Raw genomic sequence first — 16,876 nt, 5'->3', positions numbered from 1 at the left:
TGTTTAATGGGTATAGAGTTGCAGTTTTACCATATGAAAAGAGTTCTGGAGATGGATGGTGGTAATGGTCGTACATTATGAATGTATTTAATACCACTGAACCATACACTTAAAAATGGCTAAGATGACAAATTTTATGTTTGTGCATTTTACCACAATTAAAAAAAGAAAAAAAAGCAAAGGGCTATAGAAAGATATATCATGTTAATACTGATCACAAGAAAGCTAGAGTAGCTATATTAGTTTCAGACAAAGCAGATTTCAGGACAAGAAAAATTATCAGATAATTTTGCCTGCATAAAGCAGGGTATTATACAATGATGAAAGGGTCAATTCTCCAAGAAGATATAATAATCCTAAACATGTATGCACCCAATAATAGGATGTCAAAACACATGTGGAAAAAACTAATAGAGCTGCAAAGAGAAATAGATGAATTCACTATTATAATTGGAGACTTCAACACCCCTCTTTTAGTAATTGATAGATCAAGCAGGTCAAAAACCAGCAAGGATATAGTTGGCCTGAACAGCATCATCAATAAACTTGATCTAATTGACATTTATAGAATGCTCCATACAATAATAGCAGAATACATATTTTCCTCAAGTTCACATGGAACATTCACCAGGATTCAGAGCCATAAAATACAAGTTAGCAGATAAAAAGTAATGGAAATCATGCAAAATAAATTCTCATGCCTCAGCAGAATTAAACTAGAAATTGACAACAGAAAGATAGCTGGAAAATCCCCAAATATTGAAAAAACATTTTTTTTCTTTTTTTTTGAGGAAGATTAGCCCTGAGCTAACATTTGCCACCAATCCTCCTCTTTTTGCTGAGAAAGATTGGCCCTGAGCTAACATCTGTGCCCATCTTCCTCTATTTTATATGTGGGACGCCTGCCATAGCATGGCTTGATGAGTGGTGCATCGGTCTGCACCCGGGATCAGAACCGGCAAACCCCAGGCTGCCGAAGCGGAACATGCGAACTTAAAAGCTGTGCCCCAGAGCTGGCCCCATAAAACACTTTAAATAGCACATAAGTTGAGGAAGAAATCTCAACATAAATTAAACAAATATTTTGAACTAGAGAAAATTAAACTATGACATCAAATATTTGGGAGGCAGGAAAAGCAATGCTTAGAGAGGGATTTATAGCATATAGCATGAAATACATATATAGAAAGGAAGAAATATATAAAATCAATAATCAAAGCTTCATCTTAGCAAATTAGGGAAAGAAGTAATTTAAGCTTAAAGCAAGAAGAATCAGGAAATCATAAAAATCAGAGCAGAAATCAATAAAATTGAATACAGAAAATGGTGAAGAAAACCAAGGAAAGCAAAATCTAGCTTTTGAAAAGATTTCAAAAAATTTTTCTAGGAGAGCTAGTCAAGAAACAAAATGAGAGAAGAAACAAATTATCAACATCCAATGTGAAAGAGTGATCATCACTACTGATCCTGGGAACATTAAAAAGGATAATTAAAGAATACTACAAACATCTCTATGCCCACAAATTTAATAATTCAGATGAAAGGGATCCATTCCTGCAAGCACAAACTAATGAAACTCACATAATGAGAAGTAGATAACCTGAATATCCTTATATCTATTAAAGAAATTGAATCAATAATTAGTAGCCTTGCAAAATATGAATAAGCAGATGCTTTCACTAGTGAATTTTATGAAATATTTAAAGAAGCAATGATACAAACTTTTCACAATCTTTTCCAGAAAATAGAAGCAGAGAGAACACTTCCTATTCCATTCTCTGAAGTGAGAATTACCCTAATACAAAAACCAGAAAAACATATTACAGGAAAGAAAATGTACAGAGCTGTGTCTCTTGTGAACAGAGATATAAAATTTGTGATAAAAATATTATATAATTGAATCCAACAATTTTCACACATTTTACTGCACTTTTTGTACATTAAAAATGTATTTTAGGCATGCAAGGCTGGTTCAACATTCAAAATCAAATTCAATCAATGTAATCTACCACAACAGGCTAAAGAAGAAAAAGTACATATGATCACAAAATTGGCACTGAAAAAATGACAATATGCAACATCCTTTTATGATTTAAAAAAACCAATAACTCTCAGAAAAGTAATAGGGGTGAACTTCCTCAATTTGATAAGGAATACCTATAAAAAAACTTTCAAATAGTATCATACTTAATAGTGAGAAAGTGGATGCTTACTCTAAAATTATGAGGAAAAAATTCTCTATGAGGACTAATGAAAGATCAGGACAACTCTGTCCACTCTCACCTTTCCAATTCAACATGGTACTGGAAGTCCTTGCCAGTGAAATAAGAAAAGAAAAGATAATAAAAGGTATACGGATTGGAAATGAAGAAATAACACAGGCTCTATTTGTAGATGACAGGACTGTCTATAAAGAAAATCTCAAAGAATTGACCCAAATCCTATAACTCATAAGTGAGTATAGCATAGTCACTGGATCAACGATTAACATACAAAACTCAATTTCCTGTAGTACAGAAAATAACAATTGGAGTTTGACATTTAAAAAAAACAATACTATATACTATATGATTCTAATTATATGATAGTTTAGACAAGGCAAAACTATTGAGGTAGTAAACAGATCAGTGGTTACCATAGATTTGGGAGCAGGGAAAGGTTGAATAGTTGATGCACAAAGACTTTTCTGAGGTGGTAAAACTATATAATACCATAATGGTGAATGCAAGACAGTAAGCATTTGTCAAAACCTGTAAAACTTTACAGTGCAAAAATTAAATCTTATGGTATGCAAACCAAAAAAATAATTTACAAAGTCAGGAGTTCTCAGGATGGAATGCAGAATACAACAAAAGAAAATAAATGTATTACAAATGTATGAAACAATCTCATTGAACGGAATAAGATGCTGACCTGTCTTTGCAAATGAATGGAGAGGCAAAAGGAATTGGACACGAGACTTGTACTCTAGTTGATAAAATTATTTCCCATGGATGTATGCATTAGCAATTCTAAAACCACTATACATGTATACTAGACTTGGACAACTAAAGTAGATGGATGGGCGATTGTGGGAAACAGATTTCTTACTGTGGAGTAAGTGGAGTATTACAGATAAGCAAGGGAAGGAGGCTAGAATAATCCAGGTGGTAATGCATTAGAGTTGGAAATACAAGTATGGACTCATATTTAGCTTAATATGGTTATAGATGGCTACACTTAAAAATATTTATAGATATGTGTATATATACAGGTTAGTAAATACATATATATATGTATATCTTTGCCTTATCAGTGGAGAGGGCCTAAAAGTAATTATAGTCCAGTAGCAATGAGCACATCTAGTGTCCAGCTCTTAGTTTCTAAAACCACCATCCAATCAAAGGAACCAGGGATCTTTGGAGAAATGGCTGATTCTAAGACAGGGTAGTAAATATACAAGATGAGCCTGGAACATCTCATGGTGCTAGAAAATAGGAAAAAATCTTAAAAAAACCCCAAACCCTCAATAATGGGGATATTTCAAAGGTACACATGGGCCAACTGAAAGAGGCTCAAATGCCCAAAGCTGGAACAATTTGGGCAGCATAATTAATAAAGTAGTATTGGATTATAACCCAAATTATGAAATAAATATCCATGAGTCTTTACTGATATAAAAAAAGGATTTAATAAACAAATAAATGTGAGAGAGTAAATAAGTTTTCTGTTTAAAAAAATTTCGAATAATTTATGTACATATTCTGCCCTTAAGGAGGTGGAGCGTTATTCCCCAGTCCTTAGTTGTGGGCTGTGCGTAGTGACTAGCTTCCAAATAGCAGTCCTCCAAAATCCTACCCCAATCTAATGATGAGAAAATCATCAGGCAAATCCTAATTGAGGGACATTCTGTAAGATACCTTACCAGTGCTCCTCAAAACTGTCAAGTTCACCAAAAACAAGGAAAGTCTAAGAAACTTTAAAAACCAAGAGCTCCCCTGGTTCTTAGTCTTTGATATCGGACTGAATTATACCACCGGCTTTCCTGAGTCTCCAGCCTGCAGACGGCAGATCATAGAACTTGTCAGTCTCCATATTTACATAAGTCAATTCCTCATAATAAATCTCCTTTGGGGTATATATATCCTAAGGGTCCTGTTTCTCTGGAGAACCCTGGCTAATATACCTTTCAATTAGAGGCTACATTTCCCAGCCTCCCTTATACCTAGAGGTGCCCTGGTAACTAAATTCTGGCCAATCGGATGCGAATAGCAGTGATGTTGGCAATTCTGGGCACACATCTAAAGGGAAGCTGCTCACTCTTCGCTTCCTCTGTCCCCTTTTCCACCTTCTGAGGGCCATATATTGAACCATGATAGAAAGGAATCAGCTCCTCTTGTATAAATGAGAAAAACACTCTAGAAGATGGCAAACAAACAAACTGAAATCTGGGTTCCTGAAAACTGTCTTTGGGAGAACCATCTGACCCTACTGGGACTTCTGCATGAGAGAAAAATATGCTTTCCATCTGGTTTAAGCCACTGTTAGTTGGTTCCAGTTTAAGAGGATGAAACGATAGTCTCACTGATACAGTAGTAAATGCACATGCAGTGAACACGTGGCACAGAAATGTGAGACACTTTTATCAGAATTCAGACACAAGCCCATATTCAAAACCGACAAATAAAGATTCGGACATCTCCAAAATTCTGATAAAGACACATATCACGAGAAACTTAGATTTCATCTCAGTTGCATTCTCCTTTTTACTAACCTCCAAAGTAAGAGCCATCTGTCAGCTTCATTTCTTTACTGGATTTTGTGATGACACCAGCAACACCATGTTGAATGAAATACATTTTTTTACCCACAGCTCCTTCTCGTATGATATAATCTCCAGGTTGAAACACCTCAAATCTCAACTTGCTCAGCATGGCAGTCACAAAATTAGGATCCGCGTTAGCAAAAAGAGGCATCGTAGCCACTAGTTTCCGACAGTTGAAGTTGACTATCTCCTAAAGACAACAAGAATAAACAAATATTAAGAGAGATATTAATCATATCAGGAAGAAAAACACTTGCTGAAATTAAAATCTATATATAGCATAATATCACAATTGTAATTCAGAAACCAAAATACATAAATTCTAATAATCTATATATCTCCTCAAAGCCAGGAATTATGTTTTAATTTGTGTTGAAATTTTTTATTCCCCACGTCTAATATATTATAGACATAAAATGAACATTCAATAAATGTGAATTAAATATATGCATCTTACCTTTTATAATTTCCCATGCCCTTATTCTTCTTTATATAAAATTAGAACTAAAATGTGGAAGAGTCTTAGTCTCCCTTTTATCTTTTTCTTTGTGAAGAAAGGAAGCCACATCACTTCCTATTAGCTCTGACATGACTGCTTCTGTGCTCCATCGTATTGAACAATCTAACTTGCACCTACCGACAGGAATTCTGAAACAAGGGCCCAGCTGCCAGACAACAGCATTTTGAGGTTTTTTCTTAATGTCATTCACACTAAAGTGAGGACAACAGACAGTGCAGAGAAAGGTTACACAACAAAGACTCTAACTATAAGCTATAGTTAGAAATTCAATCTGTTTCTGGGCTAGATCAGAAAATCATTCTTTCCAGTGCCTCCTGGATTTCCATTGAAGTCTTGGACTGGAGAGAGGCCATATTTTCCTTTTCTTGAATTGTTTGTTTTATTTCTGGGATCAGGCCAATTCTGTAGAAGATCTACATGTTTGATTTCACTCTGTGGATTCATTCTATGAATTAGACACAGTTCTGTCCCTCTGGACCAAAATATGGATATGGGACCAACCATGTTTAATCTTGCAAGTAAGATATGTAACAGAATAAACAATGGGAATCTAAATTTTACCTCAATCCCATTTCTCAGAAATTCCTTCTCTAATGAGCCCCAAAATTTTCTAGGGTTGAACCTAAATTTGTGCTCTTGCCTAAAAGACATAAAAACTGAGGTAACATCTGTTAAGAGGTGGAAAAAGTGCAAAAAGATTTGGAGGTATTAACAGAGTCTGAGATCTGAATTCCTGCTTGGGGAAAACGTGTTAAACAAACTTCTAGATTCCAAGACTGAGAAAGAAAATTTCCCTAATCGTCCTTCATCAAATGACTTGATATTATCCCAGGATAGGTAAAAAAAAAACTCCAGCTGATACAGAGGGCACAAAATTTTGGGTCCACCATGGAAAACAATATCTTGTGACTTCAGCAGAGCAGAGAAGTGTCTCTAAGACTGGGGCTTCATGGAGGATGGCAACAATGTTTAAAAATCAGCAGCAATAACCAGAAAGTGAACATAGCAACAGAAACGATAGAAAGATACTACATATGGTACTTGGTGCAGTATCATTCAAGCCCAAAGAATGCACAGCTGACTCCATGGGTGGCTGTATCTAGGGCAATTTGTGTTCAGTTTTAACTGGTGCTGAAGACCTATAGTGGGGTGGGGGACTACAACAAGGTTCAGCATATGGTAAGTGCTCAATAAATACGCATGCATGGATGGAAGGGAGGAGGAAAGGGAAGGGAAAGGAAGGAGTGGGAATAAAAGGAAAGGAAGACGGAGTTTCAGGAGTGGAAAAAAGGTGCTCACAAAGCCTAGTTTGATTCCTATTGGGAGGTAGTTGCTCAAAACTCTTAGAATGCTTTCTCAAGAAAATAGCTTGAGAAACAAGTCTTAAGTGCATAAAAATGTGCTTTTTGCTATTCAACATACTTCTATACAAAAACCACATGAACATAAAAGCTGAACCACTCAAGGTACTCACGACAACCACATGAATTAGAAGCAGAGATATGTCATTAAAATGACTGGATGGGTTGTTTGAGACGTAAAGATTTCACATGGAAAATGACATAGAAGAATATTGTATAGGAAACTGGAAATAAATCAGGTTGCAGAGAAAATAAGAGTTTTCAAACAGTAATAATAAAGAGAGAATCCTTTCATCTATGTTCTTTGAGTTGAACTATACAAATTTTTCTCTTCATTTTTTCTCTTTTATTTTAGAAAATAATTGGAAGTATATTTTGTCAACAATTAAACTGGTCTTTATTTATATGAATAGTTCTTTTTCTACGATGCATTACAGATTCAGGTGCACCCGTTAGAACCACCTTGATTATAACACTGCAGAGATAATTTCATATTATTGTTATCACTTGAACAAATCCATTCATTTTCTTTCTTTCTGTGGCACTTTTACCTCCACATGAAGACTATTCGACGAAACAGTAAATTCTAACAACCATTTGCTAGGAAAAGATGTAATGAGACAGAAACTGATTTGCATGTAAAAGTCTTCCCTTCTCCCAAGAAAGTTGCCTTCTCTGAGGGTGTATAGTTTAACTGAAACTATAATGTGAGTCTAGAGGTGAAGCAAAACTTTTAAAAGCTCTTATCCATCAATCACATTCTTTATAGCACATTTTCTTAGAAAGAACATATTTAATTAAGTTATTAATATCTCTCCATAAGTAAAACAAGACTTTTAAAGCTCCTCCTCCATCAATCACAGCTCCTCATATCACATTGACTTAAATAAAACACACAGTTATTAACATCTCTAATCTCTGTCCAGATTCTTTATGGCAGTTGTTATAATGGCCTTTTTAGCAATAAGTCTGGCCTGAGTTAGGAGTATTGTCTATATGCATTAAATAGCCCTGACCTTAATAATACCATCAGCACTTTAAAAAAATGTAATTACTTCTTTCTTGGAGCATCTTGCAGTACCAGAAAGTATAAAAGTGCTAAAAATCAAACAAAGAAAAACATCAACAAAAAAATCTCCACAATGATGAGGGTTTTTCAAAGAGAACAACTGAAGAAAAGCTACTAATAGCCAAAACTGTACAATTTGAGTAACAAAATAATGTTGTAGTAGATTAACCCCAAAGTATAAAATAAATAACCGTGAACCCATACTTATATAAAGAAATGATTGAGTAAATTAAAAAGTAGGAGAAAGTAGACAAATCTCCTGTTTAAATTCCAAATAAATCAAGTTTATCTATTAAAAAACCAGCATAATACAACAATCAAACAACAACAATGAAGAACCCTGCATTTGATCTTCTTTTACATAAAATCAGTTTATTTCCCATGTGAAAGTCTTCTCTTTCAGTCGTCTTGCCCATTGTTTTGCTAAAGTATGAGAAGATTATTCATGTTCATTGTTTAGTCACAGTGTAGAGAGTATTTTTTTAAAATATAACACAGATATAGAAAAGTGCACAAATCTTAAGTGACTTTTTCAAATATGTGCAACTGTATAACCACCTGGATCCACATAAAAAACGTTTCTCAGAAGGCTTCTTTTTTTTCCTTTCCAGTCAACCTCAGAGGTTCCAGCTATTCTGACTTCTGTCACTATGAGCAGTTTTAATTGTTCTGGAAATTCACATAAATAGAATCACACACGGTGTAGTCTTCTCTGTCGTGCTTTTTTAGCTCATCATGATGTCAGTATGATTCATCCATGTTGTATGGTGGCAGTTCACCCTTTTTATGTTTCAGGCTGTATTTCATTTTATGACTATGCCACAGTTTATTTATCCATTCTACTCTTCATAATATTTGGGTTATTTCCAGTTTTAGGCTAATAAAATAAAGCTGGTATGAACATTTTTGAAGTGCCTTATGCACTGATTTCTCTTGAATATTTACCTTATGTTGGAATTGCTGGATAATAGGGTAAGTATATATTTAAGTTTAGTAGATACTGCAAAAAGTTTTCTAAAATGATTGTATTATTTTTCTTACATCCGAGCAATATATGAAGTTCCAGTTGTTCTGCATCCTTGGCAAAATGTGATGTTCTCACTCTCTTTAATTTTAGCCCTTGGTAGGTATATAGAGATATCTTATAGTTTTTAAAATTTTTCTCATTGTGGTTCTATTTTACATCTTCTCAACGATTAATATTATGCACATTTTCATAGGCTTATCGGTCAGTTGAATACCCTGTTTGGTGAAGTGACCAGTTAAGAGTTTTCCCCATTTTTTTTTTTTATTGTAGGGTTTCTTTTATAGTCTTGACATGAGTTCTTTGTTGGGATATGCATTGCAAATATCTCCTCCCCGTCTGTGGTGTGCCTTTTCACTGTCAATGGTATCTTTTACCATTAATGTTTTGTTGGTAATTTGATTTCTAGTTTGTTTAACCTTATGACAATCAAGAAACACGATATTTGAGATATTTAGATCATGTGGGGAAGGATTTATTTTAAAAATAAATCTGTGCTTTGGAATTGTGCATACTCTGAGGCCCCGGGAAAGTTTAAGCAATATCTTCTTTGGTTATTATTAAAAAGAATAACAGTATTTTAAGGCTCCTTCTAGCACTACAATTCTTTATTGATAACTTAAGTATCATTGTGGAAAGTTTCATTTTGTGAAACATTTAGTTTTCCTCCATTCTACTTATTTCATTCTACACAGTATAGTTCTAGAAAGTTTTAAGCATGGTAGCTATAAATATAATTACCATCATTACAACAATGAATCATGGAGTAATCTTAACAAAACAGAGCTGCTGTTACATTGCTAAATTCCTACACCCAACACACCCTGTATTTTTAGACTGTGCAGAGCACACAAGAGCTTCCTTCTAAGAACTTATGTCAGACAGACATTCAAATGGCATCCAGATGCGCAGACTTCTATCAACTATAGAAACAAATAAATACATACAATCAAATCTATATCAAATGATACTTTACCATCTAGACCATCCTATAAGAGTGGTCCTGATGTTGCCCTATTTTTTTTTTTTTCTAGTTCGGTAGCCTAGACTAATTAGAATAAAAACAGAGTAATTGGATGTATTAGGGTTTCTTTAAGGTGGGAATGATTTTAAGAATGTACATAATAAAAATGAGACAATATTTATTTAGTTCTTGCTGAGTTCTAGGTATTGCTTTACATTTTTTATAGGTATTAATTTCTTTTATCCTCACAAAAATCCCATGCCTTAGGTATATTATTGCTATCACATTTTATAGAAGATATTGAATAATCTGCCAAAGACCACACACTTGCAAGGGGAGGAACTACAGTTTGTTGGGCAGCCCAGTGCCTTAACTTAGAGTTTTGATGAGTTCTAACAGGCCATACTACCTCGGTACATATCTAGAATGACCACAAACCCTGCAGATATCAATGTTAACCATAAATTTGTTCTTTTGAACTTTACACATTTTGAGAGCCTGACATGCACACCTCTTGATTGTGAAGTGGCAAAATGATGGCTACATACTTGGCTGTTTTTATTTCTGCCACAGAAATTATTTTTAAATATCTGAATTTGAATGCCTTTAATGCAACATGCAAACGGCATGCATGCTCTGATTTGCCACAGTTTGTAAAACACGTCTGTATTTGATATCATGCTACTTCATACAATTAGGCTATCTGACTGGCTTCTTAAATCAATAGAATTTGACATCTTCGAACTCTACAGGAAGGGAATGCAAGAAAAGAGAAGGAGACCACTATTTGTTGTTGTTGTTTGTAGGGGGTACATCTTGCATCATAGGGGACACTGTCAACGTGTGCCCTTTACTTCTCCCTTTTTAAGAAATGTTTCTGCAATGATATCTCTGGTTCCCCCTGCACAGCCACCAAAGGAATGTTGTTATTTAATTTGACAACAAGTTAAGGATAGAATGTGGAAGGAAAGAGAAAGGGAACAAGATTTTTTATTCAGCACTCATTATAAGCAGGTACTTCACATATTGTATCTCATAATTTTTTTTCTGAATAAGATTTGCCCTGAGCTAACATCTGATGCCAATCTTCCTCTATTTTGTACGTGAGTTGCCGCCACAGCATGGCCATTGACAGACTAGTGGTATAGGTCCATGCCCGGGCTGCCAAAGTGGAGCATGTTGAACTTAACCACTAGGCCACCAGGGCCGGCCTGTGTCTCATTTATTTTTTTGGGAAAGCAACCAAAGAATAAAGTTGAATTTTGTTTTATTTCCCCACATATACAAAAGAAAGAAGATTGCAGAGCTTAGAGAGAGGAAATACATTATCCAGACCACAGAACTAGAATATGTCTACAGAAACAAACCATTGTATTTGACTTCCAAAGCATTGTGAATTCAACCCCACCATAGGGCCTCCCTATTATCTGGCTCCTAAAAGCTTAGCACCTAGAATTAACCTAAACTCTTAGATTTTGCAGTTGTCTCTGCTTTAGAATAAAGATAAATAGTCACTTTTAGCATTTTATAACTTTTTTAATCTAAAATTTTACTCATTTAAGACTAATATCTATCGCTTTTTGCTTAAACGTATTTCTGAGATTATTTACATTTTTAACCAATTTGAATGTCATATTTTATGCAGTATACATATTTTCAGGGCAGGTTATTAAATGTCAATGTATTTGCTATTGGGGAATTCTTCAAAAATATGTGTGTCTAGGGGCTGGCCTGGTGGCGCAGCAGTTAAGTGCGCATGTTCCACTTTGGTGGCCTGGGGTTTGTCGGTTCCGATCCCGGGTGCAGACATGGTACCTCTTGTCAAGCCATGCTGTGGTAGGCATCCCACATATAAAGTAGAGGAATATGGGCATGGATGTTAGCTCAGGGCCAGTCTTCCTCAGCAAAAAGAGGAAGATTGGAGGCAGATGTTAGCTCAGGACTAATCTTCCTCAAAAAAAAAAAAAAAAGTGATTCTAGTTAAAAAATAAGCAAAAAATGTCTTGTTTGTGTTTATTATATGTGATTACTTGCTTTGGAAATATAGCTGCTTTAACAATAATTAGTCAAAAATTTTGTGAAAACTAAGTAACATAATATTTCTTTTATGTACAAGACTAATTGAATTTCATCTTCAATTACCAACATTCATTTATATGTCAGGTAAATAAGAAGCATTTCCTCTGCACCAGAAATTAGCATAAAAGGTAAATATAGAGGAAAACAAATGAGATCTTGAAGCATAATTAAATGATTTAGAGTGATATTGATAAATAACCTCCTGGTCAACATGAACTCATTTCCTCTAATGGCTCCATGACATAGTCACAAATGATGAAGGGGAATAATGGGGTACTGGTGACTGAATATATACAACAATTAATAAAAAATAAGCATTGTAAACCTGGGGCGTAAAGATGCTTAAGGCAGGTGTCAATGGACTTCATGCAGCTGCCCTGAATCTGTTGAAGTTATATGCAAATAGGTGTATGCTGTGTATGTGTCTAATGTGAGACAGATGGCAATTTTCACTAGATTTTCAAAGGAGCCATTACCAGCAAGAGGGTAAGTACCACTGGTCTAAATGTAGTATAATGACCATGATGGTTACTGAATGCATTGTGTTTTCTCACTTAAGTATAACAACAACCCAATTGAATAGTTACATTATTAACCGAGTAGTATAAATGAGCCAAATGAGTCTCAAAGAGATTGTCATTTCACAAAAATCACATACCATGTGAGCCCAATAATTAAAAATATACAGTCTGTTCCTAGAGCTACTTTGTCTAACATGGTAGCCACTAGCCACATGGAGTCATTGACCCCTAGAAATGTGGCTAGTGTGACCGAGAAACAGAATTTTTAATTTATTTAATTTTAACCATCTAAGTTTAAAGTTAGAAGCTGTCATTTCAGTTATTAGAAAATGTTAGATTATGTTTGAAAAAACTTGGATAGGCGGACATACTTTTTCAGTTGCAAATTTTACGAAATCTGTATCCAGATCAAGCATTTCTGAGGAAAATTTAGCATCCAACTCAAGATGTACTGTAACTATAAAAAAATACACCAGATTCTGAAGACTTAATACAAAAAAAATGTAAACTATCTCATTAATGTTGTTCTTATATTGATTGCATGTTGAAATTATAACATGTTAGAAATATTTAGCTAAAATTTTTTACACTTAATTTCAGGTTTCCTTTTTATTTTTTAATGCAACTGCTAGAAAATTTCAAATTTCATACATGATTCACGTTAAATTTCTACTGGACAGAAAGTGCGGTTGCAGAACAAGTATGATGTCATACGTAAGGGAATCTGGAATATAGAATGCAGCTCTAGATTTTTTAAAACTTCATGGTAAGTATGTTATTTAATGAAGAATTCTGCATGATAAATATAAAGTAAAATTTTTTGATATTTATTTATGCCTTGAAGAGAGAGGTGGAACAGAATGTGAGACGTCCACAGATGAATAAAATTTGGTTTATTTAGACTCTTGGAAAGATTAGATTTAGATCCCAAGATTTCTAAGAAGAGTAAATCAATATCTGGAACTGGGTAACTAAAGTTGATTTTGAGACCTCACTGAAAAGACCTAAGGAAGTCATGTGCAATCATTACCTCTAAGACCACTACATGACATCTGTGAGGCAATAAATAAATGAAATTAAAACATCCATATCAGCTTCTGAGCAGTCGTTAGTGTCCTAGGAGAGGGTACCTCTGAAATGACAGCTGAAGTGTCCAATCCAGAGCACGGTACATAGAAGGTGCCAAGAGTAGGGTAAAGTTTAGTTTGTGGGTATGAGGTAGGACCATTTTTGGGAAATAGAACATATTCAGGATTACTCTGTGGGATCTTGCCCTCTTCAGGGCTCTCATGTAGACAGCATCAATAAGGGAAAACAATGGCTTTAATGAGCTGCCACAGATGACATTTTCCTCCTTGTTATTCTTTAGAGGAAGACGGTAATCCTGTGGATGTATTTATGGTATTTTTCTAAATACAGTTTACTGAGCTCCAACCCAGGTTCAGAGAATCTGAATCTAAATCTTTAGGGGATATGACTCAAAATCTTCACTTTTTTTTTTGAAGGAGAAGATTAGCGCTGAGCTAACATCTGCCACCAATCTTCTTCTTTTTGCTGAGGAAGATTGGCCCTGAGCTAACATCTGTGCCCATCTTCCTCTATTTTATATGTGCGATGCCTGCCACAGCATGGCTTGATAAGTGGTGTGTAGATCTGCACCCTGGATCTGAACTTGCAAACCCTGGGCCGCCTAAGCAGAATGTGAAAACTTAACCACTGCACCACCAGGCTGGCACCCAAAATCTCCTCTTTTACTAACACACTTCAAGTTATAAGCAATCAGGTGTGGAAACCATGGTTCTTAAAATAAAAAAGTACCTGAAAATTCACATCTAGTTGAGAGTTAATTTTATATTACACTCAAGACATATATGCATATATTCAGTTTAAGATAATTGTAAAGAATAAAGCAAACATGGATTAGACACTGTGTGTGTGTGTGTCTGAGCTAATCCCTGATTCCAAAACTCATTGGCTCTGTGCCCATAGAAAGTGCCTCAGACTCTTTAGATCTGAACCTTTTCACTTGTAAAATGGAGATCACACTAGCAACTCTATCACAGATTGCTGTGATGATTAAATTAAATAGCACAAGTAAAGCATTTAACAAAGCTTATTTAACGTTATCTATTATTAACCATTATAACTAATAACTATGTTACAAAACAATATCTGTTAAGATCTAATGAATGGTAGAATAAATACATTCTATAAAATTTCAAAGAAACAAAGATTTCAAGATAATTTAGTAAGAGGATATTGGGTCAGATTAAAAAGAAAAACAGTTGAGTTGGGGACTAGTTATTAAAGATCAAAGTCAAGGTGGGTACAGAGGTTCAGAAGAAAAAGACGACAAGATATTCTTAGGACATAGCCAATAAAATTACCTTTTTGGCCAAACTCAAGGAATAAAATATAGGATTCTTATAATAAAACTGCCTGATTGATACAATAAATTTGGAAGGTAAATTATAAATTACATACTCATTCCACTTTTTTTAAAAAGGGAAACACATGGGGGTAATTTTTTCAAAAGTTCCCTCAGCATTCTCAGCCACCTTATATTGATCTGGTGGTTTGCCTTCTAAATTGCAAGATGGTCGACTGCATGTATAAGAGAATTAACCCACAGAAGCAGATCTGAATGCTTAAAAATGTTTTAAACATTTACCTAACCTTGACTAACAAGTTAGGTAACACTTCAATTCCTTAAACTCTAAGCATATCCCTTGATTTCTATGTCCTATTAAAGAGGATTACAATAAGCTATTTCTCTAGCTGGGAATTTGTCTTACTTTTTTAAAGAGAGCTTTTACTGGAATTCCTAAACAATTTGAATATCAAAAATTATGCAATAAATTACAAAGGCAAGAAATACCTTTAATATTTATTTTGGGAAAGTTAAAGGAGTTAGAGATATAAAAGGGAGGATTGATGAATTAATATAGGGTGCCTCAATTTTAGTTTACTGTAGTTTTCTGTCTTACTAAAGAAGAAAGAGTAACCAAGTATTTTTGTATTAGCAAGCAAATTGTATTTTTTAAAATCTTTGAAATAAAAAATGAACATATATATCCCTTAAAATATATTTAAAAAACCTCTGTATTCTCATCACTATAATGAAAGTAACTTAATATGTTTATGTATTCTCTTAAAATAATCTATTATTCACCTTGATATAGTGGTAATCATAATATACATTTCATATTTGTTTTTTTTCCTCATTTTTATTACAGAAAATATTTCCCATTTTGAGACATGGTCCTCACTGCCATTCTTTTTAGTGGCCACACAATATTCTATCTTGTGTTAATCATAGTTATATTAAGAAAAATCCAATAGAGATAGAGAGAAATAGTCTGCAATGGCCTCTTAAATACTGGCAGACTTTATCATTTTTCACCATTACTTGTCCTGAAATCCAGCTATATCATTAATTGCTAGGTTAATAGTCTCCTCAAATTATGAGTTAAAAGGTAATTAGTCTAAAATCTCTGCATATACAAATGGTCAATTACTATTAAGTGGCTTAAATAAAATCTGTCTGCTTGTAAAAGATCTATCAGAACAAGATGAATTTTGAGATGTAGAGATTCAAAAATTTTAACATTTTCTGTAGTTACAGTTCTCATATGCATCTAATTTGGCTTGAGGTATTAAATCACATTTAAATCTTACAATATGAATGCAAACGAAGTTTGAAATTAATTTAGTCTTAGCATAGTCCCACTGGTTTGCCTTCCTAGAACATAGGAACATATCGCCCGTTAGGTACCATACAGGATGACAACAGATGATAAAATTCTCTTAGCATTCACTTAAATTTGATTATAAAGGAAAGAAAAAGAGGTAGAAACAGACCAAAGGAACCCTAAATTAAGGAGTTGTATATTAACATTGAGAGTGTTCATTAGAGACTTTGTATCTGAGCCCCGCTCTGTGGTGTCCCAGGCTTGAAGCTCAGCGAAGATTTGTGTAAGCTCCAGCAGCACGCAGCTCCAGTGGCCTGAAAGCTGTGAGCAAGGTGATGGAGGGGTTTGCAGAATAGGAGTTAAGCCTAACTGATGTGGTAAAAACAGATTGATGTGAACTGGCAAACACAGCCGACAGATGCCCAGAAGTATACTGAACTAAAAAATGTTATTAAAACAGGACCAGCAGAGAGTAGAGGAAATTAATTCTGAGAGAAACTGATTTCAAGAATTGATAAAAACCATATTTGAAATTTTATCATAGAATCCACATAAATTTATTTTTGTCATTAAGAGGTCAGCAATAGAAATAATCAGTGCATAACAGTATATGTGCATGGGCAAAGGACCGAGGAAATCAGGCCAGGCCCTAAAACCAGGCAGGCATCCTAAGAGGCATTAAATATTCATTCATCTGTCACTTTGTTAGATTTGTACAGAGCCCTGAGTGTGTTGGCAAGTGTTATGGGCTGAATTGTGTCCCCTCCAAATTCATCTGTTGAGGCCTTTTCTCCCAGTACTTCAGAATTTAGACTGTATTTAGAGGTAGGGCCTTTAAAGAA

The 16,876-nt window shown here is 34.5% G+C and overlaps 1 protein-coding gene across 1 annotated transcript in view; it reads right to left on the bottom strand.

Annotated features, from left to right (window-relative positions):
- HCN1 (hyperpolarization activated cyclic nucleotide gated potassium channel 1) overlaps positions 1-16,876 on the bottom strand; it is a 368,763-nt gene that overhangs the window by 43,522 nt on the left and 308,365 nt on the right. Inside the window, exon 6 of the mRNA XM_070586899.1 lies at positions 4,754-4,994. Within this exon, the coding sequence (XP_070443000.1) occupies positions 4,754-4,994 (241 nt within the window). The remainder of the gene's footprint in view (positions 1-4,753; positions 4,995-16,876) is intronic.

Source organism: Equus przewalskii, chromosome 20, assembly GCF_037783145.1.
Source record: "Equus przewalskii isolate Varuska chromosome 20, EquPr2, whole genome shotgun sequence".
NCBI classification, from domain to species: Eukaryota; Metazoa; Chordata; class Mammalia; order Perissodactyla; family Equidae; genus Equus; species Equus przewalskii.
This window is presented reverse-complemented; position numbering and strand designations above follow the sequence as displayed.